At 35.9% G+C, this 21,994-nt stretch overlaps 4 protein-coding genes across 8 annotated transcripts; 1 reads left to right on the forward strand and 3 right to left on the reverse strand.

The window, feature by feature from the left end:
• Window positions 1-247: 247 nt before the first annotated feature.
• LOC108199741 (peroxiredoxin-2F, mitochondrial) lies at window positions 248-2,490 on the forward strand. Its single transcript, XM_017367693.2, has 5 exons — window positions 248-557; window positions 684-713; window positions 1,360-1,518; window positions 1,981-2,075; window positions 2,202-2,490. Exons 1-5 carry the CDS (start codon window positions 345-347, stop codon window positions 2,305-2,307), a joined length of 603 nt encoding a protein of 200 aa, XP_017223182.1. The 5' UTR covers window positions 248-344; the 3' UTR covers window positions 2,308-2,490.
• A 190-nt stretch (window positions 2,491-2,680) lies between these two features.
• LOC108198895 (uncharacterized) lies at window positions 2,681-15,602 on the reverse strand. 2 transcript variants are annotated; one of them, XM_064083493.1, is made up of 6 exons: window positions 14,046-15,600; window positions 13,507-13,868; window positions 13,294-13,429; window positions 12,970-13,106; window positions 12,671-12,815; window positions 2,681-3,087 (listed from the first exon to the last, which is right to left on the reverse strand). In XM_064083493.1, the coding sequence occupies exons 1-6, from the start codon at window positions 15,421-15,423 to the stop codon at window positions 2,759-2,761; spliced, it is 2,487 nt and encodes an 828-aa protein (XP_063939563.1). In that variant the 5' UTR covers window positions 15,424-15,600; the 3' UTR covers window positions 2,681-2,758. The 2 variants fall into 2 exon arrangements, with proteins under 2 accessions (XP_063939563.1, XP_017222156.1); XM_017366667.2 differs by lacking the exon at window positions 2,681-3,087 and adding an exon at window positions 12,024-12,585 and having other exon boundaries at window positions 14,046-15,602.
• Window positions 4,564-7,775, reverse strand: LOC108199739 (putative receptor-like protein kinase At5g39000). Of its 4 annotated transcripts, XM_064083500.1 has the most exons (4): window positions 7,618-7,765; window positions 7,372-7,416; window positions 6,638-6,715; window positions 4,564-6,566 (listed from the first exon to the last, which is right to left on the reverse strand). In XM_064083500.1, the coding sequence occupies exon 4, from the start codon at window positions 5,832-5,834 to the stop codon at window positions 4,836-4,838; it is 999 nt and encodes a 332-aa protein (XP_063939570.1). In that variant the 5' UTR covers window positions 5,835-6,566; window positions 6,638-6,715; window positions 7,372-7,416; window positions 7,618-7,765; the 3' UTR covers window positions 4,564-4,835. The 4 variants fall into 4 exon arrangements, with proteins under 4 accessions (XP_063939570.1, XP_063939569.1, XP_017223179.1 ...); XM_064083499.1 differs by having other exon boundaries at window positions 4,564-6,529; window positions 7,372-7,775; XM_017367690.2 differs by having other exon boundaries at window positions 4,564-6,715.
• A 1,301-nt stretch (window positions 15,603-16,903) lies between the features above and the next one.
• LOC108197593 (receptor like protein kinase S.2-like) lies at window positions 16,904-21,349 on the reverse strand. The gene is made up of 8 exons (XM_064083815.1): window positions 21,336-21,349; window positions 21,014-21,294; window positions 18,883-19,977; window positions 18,334-18,674; window positions 17,954-18,089; window positions 17,656-17,792; window positions 17,399-17,543; window positions 16,904-17,327 (listed from the first exon to the last, which is right to left on the reverse strand). Exons 1-8 carry the CDS (start codon window positions 21,347-21,349, stop codon window positions 16,999-17,001), a joined length of 2,478 nt encoding a protein of 825 aa, XP_063939885.1. The 3' UTR covers window positions 16,904-16,998.
• Between the last annotated feature and the right edge of the window lie 645 nt (window positions 21,350-21,994).

The raw sequence follows: 21,994 nt of genomic DNA on the forward strand, positions 1-21,994 counted from the left end.
AAAATTTATTATATGACCCGCTATTGTTAGTAAACATATCGCTATATCTCAAAAATTACTGCAACTTTAATTATAATCCTCATACAGGAGATAATGAATATATTAGATTTCCAACAATCTATTTGGTTCCAATTTCCTTCTGATTCGGTCACCTATTAATTTACGCTTTTTTGATTTAACTTGATCGAAATAAATTAGAATAACTAAACAAATAAAAAGACATGTATCCGGCCCAAAAGCCCATAGCTTAAGACTGGTATCCCTATAAACACGCTCCCTTCATTTCAGCCCGGTATCAACACACACACTAAAACACTCCAGAAAACACACACAGACTCATCCAAATGGCTGCAGCTGCACTATACCGACGCTCATCGGCGATCAAATCCCTCGCCGGAAACCTCCGCGCCGGAGCTTATCTACGGAGCTACGCGTCAGTTTCTGAGGGAACAGACCTCGTATCGGCGGCGCCGAATGTTTCGCTACAGAAAGCTAGAAGCTGGGATGAAGGCGTCTCCTCCAAATTCTCCACCACTTCCCTCAAAGACATCTTCAAGGTTACTAAATATATTAATTTTTCATTTTACTATTTTTTAATTTTACTGTTTTTCAATTAGGGTTTTAGATTTTAGTTTTTTTATGTGTACTGATGTGATTTTTGTTTATCTGCATTTTGTGTGCAGGACAAGAAGATTGTTATTTTTGGGCTCCCTGTGAGTGATTTTTTGTTTTATTTAGTGCTTTCGAGATTCGTATTTTTCGAAGAATTAGTTGTGATGCTTCTGTGAATTCATATTTTTTGTTTAGGAAATGCTTAAGATTGTGTAATTTTATTGTGCATTATGCTGTCCTAAAGTAGGTATTTAATACTTCAGAAACCATATTCTTTTTATAGTAAGGTGATAAAACATTGAGGTTCGATTCGCTTTTTATTTTGGGTGACATATGGGTGTTTGGTAAATCAATATTGTTCCGTTAAAAATAGCTTAAGACTTTTTTTATTAATGGTGTGTGTGGCTTGGGAAATGCAGTAAAATTTACTTGATCAACCAGGCTGGTTATTTGGAACAATATCATTTTCAATTAAAGTCTTACAGAAGTTCTAATAAAAAAGCAGATTATTATATGTGAGAAAATCTAATGAGTTTGGGTTCAAATTTCTAATTTTCTAGACCAATTTATTGTTCATGAACTAATCTTGTGATCGTTGGCATACTGCTTTTTAATAAATTACTGAAGTTGTTTTGAAGATTTAGGTTTTCAGGATGGAAATACTTTATTTTAAATTTCATGAAATGAATTTGTCTTTAATAAATTATGACCTATGTTTGTTTGTTTGCTTCAACTTTCATTATTTAGGGTGCATTCACTGGCGTATGCTCAACCCAGCATGTTCCAAGTTACAAGAACAACATTGACAAGTTCAAGGCCAAAGGAGTTGATTCTGTGATATGCGTCTCTGTCAATGATCCTTATGTTATGAATGGCTGGGCAGAGAAACTACAATCAAAAGAAGCAGTAAGCTCCAAAATTCATATCTTTTGCATTTAGTTTACTCGATGATTAGAAACTTGCAAGTCTATGAAAGTGTTGGATGGAATTAGTAGAAGTTTGATATAAGTAGGAATGTGTAAAAATTTCTTTTCAGAATATCAGGAATTTGAACCTTATATCTAGTTGTTAAGGCATTATGGGATTATATTACATAGCTTGGAAGAATTTGGGATTAACTAAGTGCATTGTTTTAATAACCTGATAAAGCTGTATGGTTGTAATGATGCCAAAACAACACTCTGACTTGTTGGTTACTTGTATTGGTGCAATGAATATCTGCACATTTATTAGGGACCGACTCTATGCCATGTGCTCAAATTTGACGAATGAGCAATAATAGGAGTAACATGAAAAAGAAGAGGGTGCCTCTTACACTTATATGATCAAATAGCTGAAAGTAGCATGTTTTGTCATTTTTGTATGTAGATTGAGTTTTATGGCGACTTCGATGGGAGCTTTCACAAAAGTTTGGACTTGGATATTGATCTTTCTGCAGCTTTACTGGGCCACCGCTCGCATAGGTATGATATTTGTATTCTGTATTGCTCTCAGCACTGTTACCCTCTAGCTCCTAGGCTGCATCATTTTGCAATATCTTGGCTATAATATAATTGTAGGTTGCTGGTATTAACTTTACTATATTGCAGATGGTCTGCTTATGTGGTTGATGGTAAAGTTAAGGCTCTAAACGTGGAGAAAGCTCCATCTGAGTTCGAGGTTTCTGGCGGTGAAGTCATTTTGGCGCAGATATGACCCTACATTAGTCTAAAATTATAGTTCTCAAAGGAAGAGGAACATCGAAGGATATTTCATTTTTAATAATGTGTATATTACCACTATTTTCTTTTCCGCTTATCTTGGAATAAGTTTGGTTTGTAGACGTAAAAAAATTGGCCACATTATGCACTATCGAGGTCTCTTTTCCTTTCCAAACTAGTACTGCTGGTTCTTGGTATCCTTCAAATTCAGTTTGAACTGTGTGCTTGCCAGTAAAGTTGATATCTTGTGGTTTAAATAGTGACATGCTTTAAATTAATTATCTTTGAGAAACATTTTATGTTTTAGGGCTCGGGTTCGACTTCCTATGACACAAACGGAGTATAATTCGGCCATCAGAAGTAAAAAATTATTACATGGAATTTTCTCTACTTAGTGAAATGATTGATTACATGCTTCTTATTTCATATACAATCTCAAAAACCACTTATCTTGTGACGGCATTAACATCTTCTAAAATCTTTAACACTTGTTTCATTGAGGGGCGTTTTTCAGGGTCAAGATCAAGGCATTGTAATGCAAGTGCTGGAACATCTGATAAAATTGACTCTACACCCTTTGGACAGTACTTCTGCTCTAGCAGCTTCGGGTTCACTACTGTCTTAAACTTTCTTTCGCAGGCTAGAACAGGTCTCGCCTTATCCACCAAATTCATCTTCTTATTCCTGGCATTGAAGTCGACCACTCTCATTCCTGTCAGTATTTCTAGTAACACCACACCGAAAGCATAAACATCGTTCTTGGAGCTCAGGCAACCTGAATGTTTGGAGTACGAACATCAGAACAGGAATCAGCATCATCTGGAGCACATCTTGCATGTCCAGAATCACACATCTTTGGATTGAAATCCTGATAATACGATACATATCATCAAAATTAGAACTTACCAGCCTTTTTTAAGGATTGTTATAGAATTATATGAAGTACATAAAATGAAGTTCTGATTTACCCCGTCCAGCAATATATTAGAGGGCCTGAAGTCGCCATAAACAATACGATCCTCTGAGGAATGCAGAAAAGCAAGATATCGAGCTGCTCCTATCAGAATCTTGAGCCAGACAACCCAAGAAAGTGATTTCCCGCTATCTGCATAAAATTGAGTTTTTAGTTTATATTTGTTCAATTTCCATTGATCATATCCTCAGGGAACAGAATAAGTTCAAGACTTGTTACCTTTGTAAGTGTATCTTTCTAAGTTTCCCTTGGGTGTGTATTCATAAACAAGCATGAACTCTTCACCTTCTGAACAAAAGCCTAAAAGTTTAACGATATTCGGATGGTAGAATCTTCCACACAGATCCACCTCTGTCTTCTCCCACATAATTCAGAAAACCAGTAAAGTTCAGTAATACGAAGGAATGGTGCTCTGATGCACATAATTATAACGACGTAGAATGGTAACATTTTAAAGCACGATACCTGCACAGCTTTAAATCTTTCATTTGAATTGCATCTTTTTACAGCAACCGCCATGCCAATGCCAATTCTTGAAGGAGCAAATGTGTCTTCGTCGAGCCAACCAATGAAAACCCTTCCATAGTTTCCCTCACCCAACATCATATCCGGACTAAAGCCTCTTGTTGCACTTCCCAGTTCAGCAAAGGTGAACATCCTTAAATTTGCAGTCACCATGCCGCCCTTTGCTTGTGGAACATATCCAATTTTGTTGAACCTCATTATGTTATTTGTCTCTGGTAAAATGCCAATTTTGTTCAGCCTTATTCTATTGTTTGCCTCTGGGAAAATGCTGATCTGGTTCAGTCTCATTTTCTTATCAATCCTGCTGTTTCTGTTTCTTGTGTAGCTTGTGTTCTTAGCATTACTATGTACTGAAATCAAAGGAGAGTAAATTAGAAGGAAGATGGGGTATCAAAAACTGAAAGGCAGAGAAACAAAAACAACCTAATAATGTAGTGAGCCTGTAAAAAAAGAAACCGATTCATCTGGAATTCTTCTATATAGCAGAGAGAGAGAGAGAGAGAGAGGGAGAGAAAGTGGGAGAGGGAGAGAAGGGGGGGGGGGGGGGGGGGGGGGGGGGGGACTAGGGAGTACAACAACCTTTTTGGAGTTCAGTAAATGGGCTAGCCAAAGAATCTAGTTTTTCAGAGAACACACACAGAGGGAGTGAGTGAGACAGAGTGACTAACTAACCAGATAACGTGCGGATTGTAGCTGAAAGTATCTGACAGACCTTCCTTGAAAATGTTACCCTTGACCGATTAATCTTAAATGCCTTGTTTTGATCCGCACCATATACCATCTCCACAGCTGTGGAATATTTTGCACCATAATCAGCGTTTGTCCCCTCAAATCCTTTAAGATCATCTGGCCTCTGTTGCAATGCCAACGCAAACTCAAGAACTACCACAATTTCAGCCATTGTGGGGCGGCAACTAGGCTGGCTATTTAAGCATTGGCATGCAATATTCACAAAAGCCAACAAAGAACTTCTTGAGATTTGCATATTCAAATTAGAATCAATGATCTCAATTATTCTTCCCTCTTTAATACACTTTTGTGCCCATCCAGCCAGCTAAACCCGATTGCTCATCATCCCGGCTTAAATCCACTGCTCTTCTACCACACAAAACCTCAAACAGCACAACTCCAAAGGCATACACATCTGATTTCCTGGTCAACCTGCCAGTCGAAAAATATGCTGGATCCATATACCCGAACGTCCCCCTGACAGCCGTACTGATATATGTGCATCCCTGATTTGCTGCCACAATCTTGGAAATCCCAAAATCTGCAATTTTAGCTTCCAATTTGTCGTCCAACAAAATATTAGTACTCTTCACATCACGGTGTATTACTCTTTGATGAATACCTGTACCCGTGTGGAGATAGTCCAATCCCTGTGCAGCTCCAATACAAATCCTTAAGCGCTGAATCCACGACAAGGTGTAGTAACCTTTCTCAAAAGCTTTATGCAGATGATCAGATAGAGTACCACCCGGAACATACTCAAACACGAGGATCATTTCATGCCACTCATCACAATAACCAACAAGGGACACTAAGTGGCCGTGTCTAAACTTAGAAAGCATCTCAATTTCTGTCCAGAACACGGCTCGTCCAGCTTGTTTGGATGTAAAATTCAGTCTCTTTATAGCAACAGTAGTCGCTCCGTTATCAAGAATTCCTTTGTAGACTTTGGCAGAGCCTCCCTTTCCAGTCAGACACTTATCATCAAAGTTGTGTGTAGCACACAAAATCTCAGCAAGTGAAAAGCGACGACATATATGCCCTGGCCACAAAATCATCTGGTCTCTTCCACTATACTTGGCCTCATAACGTTCACAGAGCTTATAGACAATGATATTCAATATAACGATCACAACTATCATCAAAGTTACATTATCACAACCAAAAACTCGCTTCTCTTTCTTTAAGATGTTAATCCTGTCATCAACAGGGGATGTTATAGCCGCGGTGAAAATTGGATAGTGGAGAAGCAATATAAGTAAAATAGTATGAATCCACTGGTGAGCAAGAGACATGTTTTCTTTGTAGTGTTGATTGACTATGAAATCAAAGGTTTGGACATAAAATCAAGCCTAAATAAAAATGTATAGGTCTTTTTGCTTATAAACGGGAAGCCTCATCTAAAACGAGCTTAACTCATCTAAAATCTTAAGGCGTCAGAGCATTATTTGTCAAAACTGCACCTTCACTGCAGTATCCCATATCAGTAACGGCATTGACTCAGTTGTAGGTTCATTTGTCAAAGTCAATAATTGTAGACCTGGCTTTCATTTATTTCAGTTATAAGGAGGAATACAAATTATAAATAACAACCCAGTGATAGTGATAGATACCAAGGACAGCAGTGCAAGACTACTTCAACAATGTTTAGATAAGATATTCGGTACTATTCACAATCAAATTATGCATATCTACAGTTAAATATAAATTGTTACATTTTTAACTTCGACAAGAGGGGCGTTTCTCAGGATCAACCTCAACTCCTCGAGACATTTTAATGCCAGTGCTGGGACATCAGATAAAATTGAACGTCCAACCTTTGGACAATGTTTTTGCTCTATCAGCTTTGGGTTCACTACTTTCTTAGCCTTTCTTTCGCAGCCTAAAACAGGTCTGGCCTCCGCCTTATCCACCAGATTCTTTTTCATATTCCTTGCATTAACATCAACCACGCGCATTCCTGTCAGTGTTTCTAATAACAAACAGCACTCTGAAAGCATAAACCTTGTTCTTTGAGCTCAAATGACCTGATTAGTTTAGAACATTAAAGCAACTTAATATGAACTTTAATCATTAATCAAAAAAGAAAATAACAGACCGGCTTCTTTGTATTCTGGAGGTAATTTGCCTTCTGATCCTGCGACTTAAGTAATACCAGTTACAAGTTTATTCCCATCTGCAGAACCAAATATTGCTTTTCCACTATTACAAATCTTTGGATTGAAATCCTAACGAAAATTAGTTGTACAAAATATTGCAAATTAATAAAGAGATTTAGTTGTTTTTTTGCTGAAAATGATTTTAGATTAGTTACAATATATAATTCAGAAAATTTAAGGTACCCCCATCTAGCAATATATTTAAGGGCCTAAACTTGCCACAGATGATATGATCCTCTAAAGAATGCAGAAAATCAAGATATGGAGCTGCTTCTATCAATATTTTGAGCCAAACCACCCATGAAACTGATTTCTCACTATCTGCAAAATCAGATTTGTACATGTACACAGAGGCGGATTTAGTAAGAGGCACCCCAGAATCTTTTTGAACATTTTTTCACCATTCTAAATTTTACAAAATTATAGAAGTGCGCTCATAAAATTTTAAAAATATATAAGTGTTTTCTGAAAATTCTTTTGGTGTCTCCAAGATTTGGATCCTAGATCCGCCCCTGCATGTACAGATTACATAACCAGAAAACTAAATTACAAGAGTGTTTCTATCAAATATCATCACTTTCTAGCCGAGGATACTGAATAAGAAATTAATATCACCCCACATCAAACTCAACATGCATTACTTAGTGCTCACCTCGATGAAAAATTAACTAACCTGAAGCTTAACCTATATGTCTGAAACCATACGCACACGTTCAGCCTGCAAAACATTGCATACATATAACAATTATCGGAAACTACTTAAGTATCTGTTATAGCAACCTACAGCTCTCTCCCTCAGACTTGGAGTTTTAGCTTTTGTTTATCGGTTTATCTACTGTGTGGCCACGAGCACGTGATACAACGGATGAGTGAAGAGCAGAATAAACAAAGTTGACTTAGCTTGCAATTGTCACTGCACCTGATGGCCTAATCAGCCTTGATGAATAGTCTCTCCAGCCAAAACATAGGAGAACAGGTGCAGGGGCAAATGCAGGCAAAGACAGCCTCAGCGACCCTTAGTTTGCAACTGCATCTCGTTTGGCTATAAACTGAGATGTGAGTGCTGCTATAAATAAGCATGCATTATATCTTGATTTTAATACTACAGATATTTTAGATATTTTTCATGTAGAGTGATATGTTTCGAGTAGTCATCTAATTAAACTGTGGTTGGAAATAAAGCCTAGACCAAGCAAATCCTACCATGAGTATAAATGAAAGACAAAATAAAGTTAATTGTTTGCAGCCGGATTACGGCGGTGTTTGGCCCATGTAATTATATATAGGGATAATTAATTTATACGTCCTTGAACTTTGGCCCATTTTTGATTCGTGTCCTTGAATCAAGTTTGTCAATTTATGCATCCTCAAACTTTGTAAATTTCCAATTCAGGTCCTTCCGTCAGTTTTTGACTAACGGAAGTTAGTCAATTAGGGTTTTCAATTTGAGGGTTTTCGATTCGTTCATGGATTGATGAAATTGATGATATGGGAAGTTTCGGGAGGCCAAACCGAACAGATTAATGTAGGTTTCAATGATGGAAGATTGCCGGAATGGTGGCAATGTCTCCGCCGGCCGGAAAATGGCCATTGATTCCGGCCATCATTCCGGCAATCCTCCGCCATTGAAACCTACATAAATCTCTTCGGTTTGACCTCCCGAAACTTCCCATACCATCAATTTCAACAATCCATTAACGAGTCAAAAAACCCCAATTTCAAAACCCTAATTACTAACTTCTGTTAGTCAAAAACTGACGGAAGGACCTGAATTGGAAATTTACAAAGTTTGAGGATGCATAAATTGACAAATTTAGTTCAAGGACGCGAATCAAAAATGAGCCGAAGTTCAAGGACGTATAAATTAAGTATCCCTTATATATATGGATATTTGGCCGGGTTTAAAAGACCGACTTCTGAATTTGTTAGTTAAAATCAAATCTACTTTGTTATCAAATATTTTAATCATACTTTATTTTCTTACTTATATAAAACTCATCTAAATATTCTCATAATTTGTTAAAAGATAATCGACTTATTTCTCAAAAATAGGAAAAGTCTAGGAGGGCTTATAATGAAGCATGTTTTTATAGTCGGTTCTAGTTTCAATGATATAACCCCATTGATATACATACATACATATATATATATATATATATATAGGCTCATGATCAAATAGAAACCACTTTTAAAATAAAAACTAGAAACCAATACAAGTTAGTGATATCCTCAGTACAATTTAGTAATATTCTCTTTACGATTTAGTGATATGTGTTGCACGAATTAGTGAAAACTTGCGGAAACTGCCCAGAATTTCTGAATCTGTTCTAGTTGCCGATTCAGGTGGTGGTTGCGGTGGTGGAGATAATGGAGGTGAAGGTGGAGATGGAGGTGGTGGACATGGAAGGAGCCTTTAGCTTTGTCCGGCAGATTTTTGGCAAAGATCTGGAATTTAAATCGGCATTAAGCTAGATATACGGTACTGTAGGTGAGGAAGACCGAGGTGGAGGTGAGGACGAAGGTGCAGGTGGAGGTGGAGGTGGGGGTGGAATGGAAGGGGCGGTGGAGGCCGGAGGGGGGTTGGATTTGGTGGTGATATAAATAATGGAGGCCGACATGGAGGTGGTGGCTATGGAGGGTCGGGCGGCATGGAGGTGGAGAGAGTAGCAGAGACTTGGCGGGGGTGGTAGGGTGAAGCTGCCGGAAGTGGGGTGGAGGGTTGGTGGCCGGTTGGAGAAGAAGAAGGAGAAAGTGGGGTTGTTTGAGAATTTAGTGATATTCTCTTAGAAATTTAGTGATAGTTTCTAGTTTCTAGAATAAGGAGGTTTCTATTGGAGTAAAACTCTATATATATATATATATAATATTTAATTTTCAAAAAATATATTGAAATTATTATATATGAATTATTATATATTGAAATTATTATATTATACGTGATTGATATATATGAATTGGTTGATCAATATTTAAATCACCGTGAAATTTCTTTGTTTAAAAATATTTAATAAATTTATTATGTTTTAGTTTTAACACATCAAATAAAGCTATTTATATTTAAAAATTATTTAATAAATCTATGATGAAATAACAGCCTCCATGCCACTTTCTTCGAACAAATTAAATGGTAAAGTAGTCATATGAATAAGACATTTTTTTTATCTTGGGCCTTCAAACCATATATTGACAATTTTCTTGCACATTCAACCGTATGGTAGGAAACATCAAACGAAATAAGGATGCATAATCTTACAAAATTTATTTGTTAAAAATACATATATTTTAACTTTTTCAATTATATATATTACAAAATACATGTATAATAGTTCAGTTTCCAAGTTTAAATGTGATTATATGTTCTATACACCATAAATTTATATGAAATTCCGTATATCTATCAATATTATGATTATTAGTGGAAATGCTTAAATTAGGAGTTTCAAAACGTCGGAAGAAATATTATCTATCCTTTCGAAAGAGATTCCCTCCTTTATTTTTTACTGCTCAGAATGAAATTTGTATACCTGCTAAAAAAAAATGCAAATCTAAACTATACAAAATAAATATTTAGAAAAATAGTATGTCCCGCCCACTTGTCCATTAAAAATAAATCAAATATAGCTGAAGACAGAGATTTGGAGTTGGAACAGTTAAAAGGACAAGGATGCCAGTTATGAACTGATAGATGGCCCACTTCCAGGATAGAGTTTCTACTAGCAGCTGAATCCTTTTCCAAATCTATTATTAATTACTCCCTCTGTCCCATTTAATTGTATACGTTTCTTTTTAACTGCTCGACACGCATTTCAATACTCTTATAAAATATAGTTCCGTAACTTATTTTTGAGATTTTCTTTTTCTGAATAAAAATATAACATCCAAACTTTAATTCAGAAAAAGAAAATTTTAAAAATAAATTACACAACTACACTTTATAGGAGCATTAAAGTCCGTGCCGCGTCCCCGTCCCCCGATGTATACTATTCAGGGGGACGGAGGGAGTATATATTAATAAGTTTCATTAATTTATTCACTTTTCTTACTTTATACTACTTTATACATTTTTTTTAGCCTCCGTGTTGAATGCATATATATACATTTCAGAGGACGGAGAGAGTAAATCTATATTATGAAATTCTTAAAATATATATTACATAAAAATTATACTCCCTCCGTCCCAGTCATTTGTATACAAATGGTTGGGACACGGAGACCAAGAAATTGTGTAAGAAATGAGTAAAGTTAAATGAAAAGTGAATATAATAGTAGGACCCATTTATATTTAATAATAGATTTGAGATAGTGGAGGAAAGTAGTGGTGTAATAGTGTTTATATGATTATAGAATGAAGATAGGGGAAGAAAATAGTTGGTGTAATGATATTTTATATTATAAAAATTTACTACTTTTGGAATGTATACAATTGATGAAAGGTCCCCAAAAAGAAAACTATATACAATTCATTGGGACGGAGGAGTACTCCATAAAATTGATTGAGTGTGAGATAAAGAGAATATGAAGTGTTTATCATTATCAGTGAACTTGTCTAATTGTCGGCAAGACAAGATAAGGTGGGAGCTTCTGTGAAAAGGACGATAAAAAGGTACGAGGCATCCACGTGAACAAACACGTGGTATAGTACCTGAAATCCAATCGAAGGTGCACACGTGTCATGCTATGCCGGACCAGCGCATGACCGGAGCCTGAGCACTGAAGTAAGGCCCATTCTGATATTTTCTGAGCTTGTTTATGAGGAACACAGTTCAACACAAAATTGAACCACATATTTTGATAACAACCTCACACGAGATGAATAGACCACAGGCTTGCATTTATACTAATGCACCTAATGTGTCACAAAACCATTTCGGTTTGAGTATCTTAAATGGTGAATTTTGGTTAATGGTGTTTATAGTTTTGGCCGAAATAACCTTTTTTTTTTTTTATGGATATTTTCAGCGAGTTGGTTATATCTAATTGTATATGCGATATATCATATAAAATTTGTTGAACCCGTAAGACTGTACTTAGATGATATTGACTATTGACTATATTGATTGTTTACGACTTAAAAGTAGTACTACCTCCGTCCCAAATTAGATTAGTTAGTTGACTTTGTGCACGTAACTTTAGATGCATTGACCGTCTACTTCCGAAATTTATTATTATTATTTTTTTTTTATAAATGAAAATTTCATATTTTAATTTTTATTTGCAAAAATAAAATTTTAAAAATAAATCATGTAGCTATGCGGTCAATGAACCTTAAATTGTGTGCCCAAAGTCAACTGGTCATCTAATTTGGGATGACGGAGTATATTATTAATATTTATGTTGTTATAAAAAAGAGGTCTTCAGAATATTACTACAATATTAAAGATGATCATTTTAGATCAGGAACTGGTTTTGGGATCTAATCATCTTAATCATTTACTCTGTATAGAAATATTTAATTCAAAATTACAGATAAACTATTTTACACAAGAACTCAAATGAGACTATGGTGGAAGCACCAAATAATATGTTACAATATGATCTTCAAACAATCTTAACAGCACTTACTGTACAATGCCATTAATTCTTTCTAAGATCTCCACAACTTGCTTCATTGAGGGCCGCTTTTCAGGGTCAAGATCAAGACATTGTAATGCTAGTGCTGGAACATCTGATAAAATTGAATTTAAACCCTCTGGACAGTACTTTTGCTCTAGCAGCTTCGGGTTCACTACCCGCTTAAATTTTCTTTCGCAGGCTAAAATAGGCCTGGCTTTGTTCACCAGATTCTTCTTCTTATTCCTCGTGTTAGCATCAACAACCCGCATTCCTGTCAGTATTTCCAGTAACACCACGCCAAAAGCATAGACATCGTTCTTCGAGCTCAACTGACCTGATCATTGGAGTATGAACATTAGATAATTAACTTGCTAAGGATTCGGATCATTAAACAGTAACACTTATAAGTTATAACAAACCAGCTTCTTTGTATTCTGGAGAGAGATATCCTTCTGATTCTGCAGAATAATGTGCATTTACACACGGAATGCCTGTTACTAGTGTATCACCATCTGAAGGACCAAGTCTTGAGCTCCCACGGATACAGATCTTTGGATTAAATTCCTAAAAATAAGATAAAATATTTTTTTTTGAAAAACAAAACATTATTAAAAAGCTTAATGTCACGGCCTTTTGGCGGGGCTTGGCATTTAGCTGGCTTTCAGTAAGAATTATTCTACAAATTATTACAGTACATGAATTACTAAATCTCATGTACCTCATCCAGCAATATACTAGAGGGTGTTAATTCGCCAAAAATGATATGATCCTCTGAGGAATGGAGAAAATCAAGATACCGTGCTGTTCCTATCAATATTTTGAGCCAGACAACCCAAGAAAGTGATTTTCCATTATCTGCAAAACAGATTTGTGTATGAAAATATACATAGTTAAGAAGACTTAATCAAGAAAAGTTAGTTTGATTATATTTCCCTCAGTTATATCAGCAGAAAATCAAATTGTCTCTAGTCAAGGATACTTAATCGCAGTTTAATTAATCACTGGCAGAACTCAACATGCAGTGGTACTGCTCAGTGCTCACCTTTGTAAGCGTATCTTTCTACACTTCCATTCGGAATGTATCCATAAATAAGCAGTAATTCCTGGCCTTCTAAACAGAATCCCAAACGATTGGCAAGATTCGGATGGTTATATCTTCCATAAAGATCCACCTCCATCTTCAACCACAATATTCAAAAAAATTATAAATCTAAAGTTATTTGATAATTTGCTTCTAAGTTTAGAGGAAAAATACCTGTGTAGTTCTGAGTCTTTGATCTGGACTACATCTTACTATGACAACTGCTTTTCCGATGCCAATTCTTGAGGGAGCAAACGTGTCTTCATCAAGCCAGCCAATGAAAACACTTCCATAGTTTCCCTCACTCAACATCAGATCCGGACTAAAGCCTCTCGTTGTACTACTCAATTCTGCTAAGCTGAACCTCCTTGAATCAGCAGTCATCGCAAGACCCTTTGCCTGTGGGAAAATGTCAACTTTGTTCAACCTCGCTCTGTTATTTGCCTCAGGGAAAACACCTAATTTGTTCAGGCTCAATTTGTTATCAACCCTGTTTTCTTTCCTGTTGTAGCTTAATCTCTTTGCATTTGTGTGTACTGCAATAAGAGGAGATGAACTTTAGAAGGAAGCTAGGGTATTATAGATGTGAACTATGTCGCGGATTAGTCCATACATATGAATAACAATATGAGTTTGTCTATGAAGACCAGTTTGGAATTTAGAATATGATGAAATAAATGAATATATTTTCAAGAGAAAGTACACATACTCACCGGATAATGCTCGGATTGAGGCTAAAAGGGTCCTGCAGAACTTCCCAGAGAATGTTATCCTGGAACGATTCATCTCAAACGACTTCACTTGATCCTCTCCATATGCCACCTCCACTGCTGCGAGATGTGGTGGACTATTACTACCACTTTTCCCCTCAAATCGAGTAAACTCTGGATTCTCTTGCAGAGCCAATGCAAATTCAAGAACTACCACAATTTCAGCCATTGTAGGACGACAATCAGGCTGGCCATTTAAGCATCGGTATGCAATTCTCACAAAAGCCAATAAAGATTCTTTTGAAATTTCACTCTTCAGAGTAGAATCAACAATCTCAATTATTCTTCCTTGTCTTATACAAGTCTGTGCCCATCCAGCTAAACCAAATTGCTTATACTGCTTATCATCCCGACTTAAATCAACTGCTCTTCTTCCAGACAAAACTTCAAACAGCACAACTCCAAACGCGTACACATCAGATTTCCTCGTCAATCTTCCAGTCACAAAATAAGATGGATCCATATACCCAAATGTTCCCTTGACAGCAGTACTGACATAAGTGCACCCCTGATTTGCCGTGACAATCTTGGAAATTCCAAAGTCTGCAATTTTAGCTTCCAAGTGGTCATCCAACAAAATATTTGTAGTCTTCACATCACGATGTATCACTCTTTGATGAATGCTAGTACCCGTGTGAAGATAGTCCAATCCCCGCGCAGCTCCAATACAAATCCTTAAGCGCTCAATCCACGACAAGGTGTAATAGCCTTTTTCAAAACTTCGATGCAGATGATCAGATAGAGTACCACAAGGAATATACTCAAAGACAAGAATCATTTCATTCTGTTCATCGCAATAACCAACAAGGGACACCAAGTGACTGTGTCTCAGCTTGGAAAGCATTTGAATTTCGGTCCAGAACATTGATCCTCCACATCTTTTGTTAACAAAACTCAATCTCTTTATAGCAACTGGAGTCCCTCCATTATCAATCATCCCTTTGTAGACTCTCGCGGAGCCTCCCTTACCAATCAGACATTTCTCATCAAAGCTGTTTGTTGCCAGCAAAATTTCAGCAAGTGAAAACCGGTGAAATCTTTCTCCTGATGGTATCACAAATGCCTCGTCTTTTTCACTACACTCTGTTTCATGAAGTTCACAGAGCTTGTAGACGATGATATTCAATATAATGAATACAAATATTACCAGAGTTGACATATCACAACCAAAAGCTCGCGTATCTTTAGTACTGGACACTTTCTTGCTGTCTTCAAACAAGTTAACGTTATTGTCAACAGCATACGATACAGCTCTGATGAAGATTGGATGGTGGAGGAACAAGATGAGGATGGTATGCACCCATTGTTGAGCACGAAACATGTTTTCTTTGTAGTACTGACTCTAGTGACCGCGAAACATAGTCTATTGAATTAGGCCTGCCCTTAATATTTATAGACTCATGCTAAGCAAGATAAAACTGGTAACTTGTAACTAACAACTTCCCTGATAATGATAGATAGAGGGAAGACATGACTCCTCTTACGCAGTCTCCCTGTATAAGAAATTTCTGCGCAGCTCTTTCCTAGTTCCTTTTGAACTTAAGAATTAAGTTAGTGTCACACAATTTTTTTTAACTATATTCTGAACAGACCTGTTCAACATTTTTAAAATTTACATTATCACAGATCTTACATGTATACTTCTTCTCATTTTTATATATTAAAAGTTGTTTCCAACTCTTTTCTTAGTTCCTTCTAGAGGTTTTTTAAACTCAATTATCACACTAATACAATACTGCTACAAATTCTTGTAGACAGCATCCTTAATTTTGACAATGCCACAAGTCAACTATTGATGAGCTAATCCTAAATATTTACAAACTAGCAACTGTGGGGAAATAGTTGCAGACATTTAAATCAAACGAACGAATAAAGTTCAGATTAAATGTAGAGGTTTGCGGAGAAAATGTATAAATTGAACTCATAAATATTCTTCAAGTCCTTAAGTATTGTTGTTGAAAAGAATTCCATAGGTTGTTCGATGAAACCTGACAAGGGCATGGCTGAGATTTAAAAGGACTCCGTTTCTCTTCTAACAGTTACCACCATTTTTGATATTATTACGCTTATAAATTTGATCTATCCACCTACAGATAGAGCATGTCACAATATAATCTCTTATTTGGAATATATGTTTGGCTTAATACATTCCTTGGCTATCCTTCAACAGTTCTTTATCTGCAACAATTTCTTAAATATAAACAGGCAAATCCCTGTGAGAATTCAACTGGTAAACCACTTCTTCTGCATAATTTGTATTCTTTTATTTATTTAAAAAATTTCACTGATCTTTTGTGCTTAGTGATCTAATATTCTGATCTTATGAAAATGTTCTTTTGTTATAATATAGTCCCTTCACTTATGATTTTTTAAGTTAGCATATAAAGTGCATAACTAATAATTTATTTTGTCTGGGAACTGTTCCACAGATATTATGGTTCTGGAAAACTTATGTCATCAAAATAAATCAGATATTAAAGGAACAAGATTTAAAATATATATTTCATTAAAATGAGATATGATGGAAGGCTAAAGATAAAGTCTTACAATTAAAACCAACATTACAAAGCAAAACTATGCTGAACTAGTGAGTCTTCAGTAATTATATATAACAGGTTTAGCTAAATCACATGCAAGTACCTAATATTGCTTGAACTATCTTGAAGATGGCTTGCATATGTGGTTGAAGGTTATTAAGTTTTTAAAATTTAAACTATTGTACTTGTACTCCATGATATTTATTTTACTTTATCTGGGCAAATTTACCTCATTCTCCTTCAAAGAAATTTGTGACAAGATAATGCATTCTAATCAGGAGTGTTAATTAATATTATATATCATTACACTGATAAAATTCGATCTATCCTCACACATAATCTTTAAATCCCCACATCACTCACTGTATAATGGCATTAACTCTTTCTAAGATCTCCAAAACTTGTCTCATTGAGGGTCTTTTTTTAGGGTCAAGATCAAGACATTTCAATGCTAGTGCTGGAACATCTGATAAAATTGAATTTACAACCTTTGGACATGTCTCTCGCTCTAGCAGCTTTGGGTTCACTACTCCCTTAACCTTTCTTTCGCATGCTAAAACAGGTCTGGCCTTATTCACCAAATTTCTCTTTTTACTCTTCGAGTTCACATCAATCACCCGCCTTCCTGTCAGTATTTCCAATAGCACCACGCCAAATGCATAAACATCGTTCTTTGAGCTCAAATGACCTATTTGGTTGGAGTATGAACATTAGAACTTACTAAATATTATTTTTAGTAAGAAATTAAATAACAGATACCAGCTTTTTTGTATTCTGGAGAAAAATAGCCCTCTGATGCTGCACAATGTTGTGCATTTAGATTAGGAAGGCCTGTTATAAGCGTACCACCATCCTTGGGCCCAAATCTTGCACTTGCACTATAACCAATCTTGGGATTGAAATTCTAGTGACAAAATAAATTACAAAAAGAGAGCATATCAGTAAAGAGCTTTAGCTAGCTTTCAGTAAGTGCTTTAGATTTAGTTATAGTACATAGATTAAAGATTTTAATGTACCCAATCCAGCAATATACTAGAGAGTGTAAAGTCGCCAAAGATGATATGCTCCTCTGAGGAATGGAGAAAATCAAGATATTTAGCTGCTCCTATTAATATTCTGAGCCAAATAACCCAGGAAAGTGATTTCCCCCCATCTGCATTAACATATTTGTAGATGTACACATATGAAGAAATAGTTAGGAAAAAATCTACAAAAGTTTAAACTCAAATGTATCTTCACTGAAATTAAAACATTTCTAGATATTGAAGGCGATTGTATTTAATCAACATCTGGAACTCTATGTGCATCGCTCACCTTTGTAAGCGTATCTTGCTACGTTTCCCTTCAGTGTGTATTCATAAACAACCAGGAACTCCTGCTTTTCTAAGCAGAAGCCTAGAGGCTTAAGAACATATGGATGATAAAATCTTCCACACAGATCCACCTCTGCCTTCAACCACAAAATTAATGAAACCAAAAGTCTCAAATACATAACTTCTCCTTAATATTGATATATAAAGTTATGTTGCATGAAGTAACATAGTTTGATGGATGTTGAAATAGTATCATTCATAACTACCTTAGAAGTGCCAAATCGACGAACTAGAAATAACTTTCAATAATGAAAAATCCCTTAATACTCTGTAGATATTTGGATTTAAACTAATTAGCTACAAAATTCGAAGAGAAAATACCTGCAGAATTCTAAGTCTTGCATATGAATTGGTCCTCTTGATGGCAACTAACATTCCAATGCCAATCCTTGAGGGAGCAAGCGTGTCTTCGTCAAGCCAACTAACGAAAGTCCTTCCATGGTAATTCTCACCCAATATCATATCTGGATTAAAGCCTCTTGTGGCACTTAGCAATTCAGCCAAGCTGAACATCCTTAGATTTGCATTTGCAAATAGGCCCTGTGCATCTGGAAGAATGCCCATTTTGTTCATCCTCATTCTGCTATTTTCCTCTGTGAATATTCCAGCTTTTTTCTGGCTCACTCTGCCATCGCTTCTACTGTTTTTAGCATTACTATGTACTGATATAAGATGAGAGGAACTTTAGAAGCTACAGTATTAAGAACACAAAGTATCATTTAAATGCACGGTCTAGTTGCCGTCCTAGTACGAAGTACATAAGTGACTAGTGAGTCCCTGAATGACTACCTATTTAAGTCCAAAAAATAAATAAATAATGCCATATTATATATTTCAAGGAATACGCCAACACGTGCAACGATGACTAACCAGATGATGACCGGATCGAGGTTGAGAGAATCTGGCAGACCTTCCTTGAAAATGTTGCCCTCCAACGATTAATCTCAAATGGCTTGACGTGATTCTTACCATATACTACCTCCACTGCTGTGGAACATCGTCCGCTGTAACCTGTATAAATTGCCCCCTTAATTGGTGTAGCATCTGAATTTCCTTGCAATGCCAATGAAAACTCAAGAATTACCACAACTTCAGCAATTGTTGGACGGCAACTAGGCTGTGCATTTAAACACTGGGATGCAATTTTCACAAAAGCTAATAAGGATTTTTTTGAAATTTGCATCTTCAGGTTAGAATCAATAATTTCATTCATTCTACCTTGTTTGATACAGTTCTGAGCCCATCCAGCTAAACCTAATTGCTCATCATCTCGACTTAAATTCACAGCTCTTCTTCCAGACAAAACTTCAAACAGCACAACTCCAAATGCATACACATCCGATTTCCTAGTCAATCTGCCTGTTGTAAAATATGATGGATCCATATATCCGAAGGTGCCCCTAACAGCTGTACTCACATAAGTGCATCCCTGATTTGTTGCCACAATCTTGGATATTCCAAAATCTGCTATTTTAGCTTCCAAATTGCCATCCAACAATATATTAGTACTTTTCACGTCACGATGTATGACTCTTTGACTGGTGCTAGTACCAGTGTGAAGGTAGTCCAACCCCTGTGCAGCTCCAATACAAATTTTTAACCGTTGAATCCATGATAAGGTGTCATAACCTTTCACAAAACTTTGATGCAGATGATCAGATAGAGTGCCTTGGGAAATATACTCAAACACGAGGATCATTTCATGCCATTCATGACAATAGCCAACAAGGGACACTAAGTGACTGTGCCTAAACTTGGAAAGCATCTCAATCTCTGTCCTAAACATTGATCCTACAGCTTGTTTGGAAATGTAACTCAATCTCTTTATAGCAACAGTAGTCGCTCCATCATCAATCACTCCTTTGTAGACTTTCGCGGATCCTCCCTTTCCAATTAGACACTCCTCATCAAAGTTATTTGTTGCTAGCAAAATCTCTGCAAGTGAAAAACAGCGACATATACCCCCTGATGCTAGCAAAAAATTCAGGTCTTCTTCAGTATACTCGGGTTCATGAAGTTCACGGAGCTTGTACATGATGATATTTAATATAACAAATAAAACCATTGTCAAATTTACAATATTATAAGTAAAAGTTCGCATCTCCACTGTACAGGACGCTCTCTCGTTGTCCTTAGAGAACTTAAACTTATCATCTATAAGAGATGATATAGCTGTGATTAATATGGGATGGTGGAGGAGGAACATGAGGATGGTATATACCCATACTTGAGCAAGAAACATGCTTTCTTTGTAGTACTGAATCTATTGATGTCGGAATTATATGAATTTACCAATGGAACATAGGCCTGCCCTTCAATTTTTAGTTACTCATACTAAAGGAAGATTACGTGACAAATTACATGATAATGATAGAAAGAGAAATAATATATGACTCCTTCCCCTCGTAAATAAATTTCTGCACAGCTCTTTTCTAGTTTCTTTTAAAATTGAAAATTTTGTGGGGCAAAAAAATTCATATGATCCTGGTAAGCGTTTCTCACAGCATCTCAAGATTTTAGGATCACTTAACATGATATCTGGCGGGAGACTTGAGTTCGACTCCCTGCAATCCCCAATATTCTCACATCGCTAAAAGATGTGGATCAAATGGGTGCCTAGATATTGAATGGATCCGGATGGTTTCAAGCTTGAATGAATGAGTGGACCAAAGAACCTAACAGAATAACGTGGTGGTTATACTCCCTCCGTCCCACAATACATGTCTCTTTTGAAAAAATTACGCATATTAAGAAAACATTAATTAGATAGAATTTTCTCACTTGTACTCCTGATGATAAATGCATGAATGTAGACTCTTATTCAACCCTTATTAATTGTTATACAATTTTCAAGAATGATAATTTTGAAATAATGTCAATATATTTGCATTGGAAATTAAAAATGGACAAGTATTATGAGACAAAACTTTTTTCCAAAAAGAGACTTGCATTGTGGGACGGAGGGAGTATCATTTATCGAAGGTAAAGTTTAAATCCTTACATAACGGCAAACAGAAATGTGAGGTCTTGAGATTGTCCCTTGCATCTTCCTCCCAACATCTTGAATTTTGAGTAAAACTGGTGACTTGATGACAATCAACTCTTGAACAATTCAATGCAGCTTCTTTCAGACAGCAAATGAGAGCAAGACAATTCAAACAATCCTTGTTGACTCTGAGACAAGTCAAGTACCGATGATATCTACAGTTATTATCTTGAGGGGACAGGCCTTTGGGTGGTTGACACCAAGACCAAGTCCCTCGTATATTGAACTCGTAAATGCTTCAGTACTCGTGAAGTGTTGTTGGGTCTTGAAATAGTACTCCCTCTGTCCCATTTTAACTGATGTTTGACTTTTTAACACGTATATTGAGGCGTAAAAAAATAATATCTACACTCAATAAAAAATTTCAATTCTTATCTCAAATAAAAGTTTGAATTCTAAACTTTTATTTGATATAAATTTTATAAAAAATAATTATGTTTAGATGTGATTTTTTTAACATCTTAAAATACGTGTAAAAAAATCAAAAGCAGTTAAAATGGGACGGAGGGAGTAATAAGCTTAGCTACAGAATTTGGACACATTCATGAAATTTCAGATTTCAGATAAAGAATGATTTATTAACCGTCAATGTCAACTGTAAATCTGTAATACTCCCTCCATCCCAAATTAGATGAGCTAGTTGACTGTGGGCACGTAACTTAACGTACATTAACCGTATAGTTCCGATTTTTTTTTAAAAAATTTTCTTTTGTAAATGAAAATTTCATATTTAAATTTTTATTTGCAAAAATAAAATTTCAAAAATAAGTAATGTAGCTATACGATCAATAGATTTTAAAGTGCGTGCTCGAAATCAATGAGCTCATCTAATTTGGGATGGAGGTAGTAACTTTCTAAGTCACACTCAAAATATTGTCATTGTGCAGCCTTTATATCGACAATGTTGATTTCAATTTCATGTTAGAAACTTGCATG

Source organism: Daucus carota, chromosome 8 (genome assembly GCF_001625215.2).
Source record: "Daucus carota subsp. sativus chromosome 8, DH1 v3.0, whole genome shotgun sequence".
In the NCBI taxonomy this organism is placed as follows: Eukaryota; Viridiplantae; Streptophyta; class Magnoliopsida; order Apiales; family Apiaceae; genus Daucus; species Daucus carota.